Raw genomic sequence first — 2,030 nt, 5'->3', positions numbered from 1 at the left:
GAAAACGTAGGGGCTGGGGGAAAGAGCGACTGTGCTGGCATGCTGCTTGTTCGAGACTTCAAGTTCGAGACCTCTTGTTCACTTGTTCGAGATTTCTTGTTTGAAATTAGGTGTGAGTTTTAGCCCTAAACTTGTTAAATCTTTCTCTAGCTATTAGATTTTTGAAACTTAGGGTGATTTGTTCACATGTGTTATTAGATTATGCCATGGGGAAGAATAAATGCATACCCTCTTTTTTCAAAAGAAAGAATGAAAATGAAGAACTAGTAGAGGGAATTGTTGATGGAAACAATGAGAACAAACGTCAAAAAGCTTCAATAAGCGAATCGGTTAATGAAGCGAATAATGAGGCGAATCAAAATATTCAACCGGTTAATGAAGCGAATAATGAGGCGAATCAAAACATTCCTCAAAATCCGACTAACATCAATGAAGAGGATGTTAGTAGTCTAGAAAGAGATCCCGCTAAGCGACTCCCAATGTGGAAATATCCAGTTAATATACGGGAACAAGTAAGACTAGCTTATATATCATTAGGAGCGTATCAAATAAAGCTAGATGAGTATAAGCCTAGGGGTCCAAAGAACGATCTTCGTAGATTTAAATATGCTTGGTTTGATATGTTCCCTAATTGGTTAGAGTATTCTCCAACGAAACACAAGGCTTATTGTTTCCTTTGTTATTTATATAATGATAAACCGAATGAGAGCCATGGTCATAGTGCGTTTACTAGTGAAGGATTTGACAATTGGGAAAAGGTTAATGATAGGGATAAATGCCCATTGTTGAAGCACATTCAATCTTCAAATCATAAAAAAGCTTTTCTATTGTATACGAACTTGTTGAATCAAGAAGCACACCTTGACAGTTTCATAGAAACGAAAAGTGAAGGGAAAATTAGGAAGAACCGGTTACGATTAAAAACCACAATTGATGTAGTTCGTTGGTTGACTTACCAAGCTCGTGCCTTACAAGGACATGAGGAGTCTTCCACATCTAAGAATCAAGGTAACTTTCGTGAATTGCAAAAACTTTTAGCTCATTATAATGATGATGTTGCAAATGTTCTTTTCCAAAATGCTCCATATAATTGGAAGTATACGTCTTCTGATATTCAACTAGAAATTCTTAGCATTATGGCTAATAAAGTTCGTAAGCATATACGAAGCGAAGTGGGGTATTCATGGTTTTGTGTCATGGTTGATGAGTCACGGGATGAGTCGAAAAAAGAGCAAATGGCGATAGTTTTAAGATTTGTTGATGCTGAAAGAGTGATACGGGAAAGGTTCTTAGATTTAGTTCATGTTATGGATACTTTATCAGCGACCTTAAAATTAAATTTGTGGAATACACTATTGCATTACGGTTTTGATGTTAGTAAAATTCGTGGTCAAGGCTATGATGGTGCTAGCAGTATGAGAGGAGAATGGAACGGATTGCAAGCACTTGTTCGAGAATATAGTCCTTATGCGTATTATGTTCACTGTTTTGCTCACAGGTTTATACTTGTTCTTTTTTAACTTTTTTATTCGGTTTAACTACAATACTCTTGTGGTTATTACATTTTTTGTTTTTTGCTCACAGGTTACAACTTGCCTTGGTTTGTGTCTCAAGGGATGTGACTCCAGTACACCAATTCTTCTCATACTTAGTTTTTATAATTAATGTGGTTTGTGCTTCTAGTAAGCGCCATGATGAGTTACAAATAGCGAAGGCGGATGAGATTAAAAAGTTACTAGAATTGGGTGAAACCAATTCGAGAAAAGGAAAAAATCAGGTAGGGACATTAAGAAGGGTGTAACACCTCGTAAAATCACGTCCAATGATGTATTGACACGTGTAATAAACCCTAATAAAGTCCAACATTGAATTTAAGGGACTAATTTTTTGAAAAATCGAAAAACTTTGATTATGAAAGGACTGGAAGTGTTAACATACCTAAAATAAGTTTCTAAATAACCTCTCACGATATTTATATTCACAAATGAGCCACTTGACGATCGAGTGTAGCCGTTTGCGGAAGTAATTGA

At 36.0% G+C, this 2,030-nt stretch overlaps 1 protein-coding gene across 1 annotated transcript; it reads left to right on the top strand.

Moving 5' to 3' along the window:
* Positions 1-206: 206 nt before the first annotated feature.
* LOC110931982 (zinc finger MYM-type protein 1-like) lies at positions 207-1,801 on the top strand. The gene is made up of 2 exons (XM_022175350.1): positions 207-1,498; positions 1,585-1,801. The coding sequence occupies exons 1-2, from the start codon at positions 207-209 to the stop codon at positions 1,799-1,801; spliced, it is 1,509 nt and encodes a 502-aa protein (XP_022031042.1).
* Positions 1,802-2,030: the final 229 nt, after the last annotated feature.

The sequence above is a fragment of the Helianthus annuus genome, chromosome 3 (assembly GCF_002127325.2).
Source record: "Helianthus annuus cultivar XRQ/B chromosome 3, HanXRQr2.0-SUNRISE, whole genome shotgun sequence".
Taxonomy (NCBI): Eukaryota; Viridiplantae; Streptophyta; class Magnoliopsida; order Asterales; family Asteraceae; genus Helianthus; species Helianthus annuus.
This window is presented reverse-complemented; position numbering and strand designations above follow the sequence as displayed.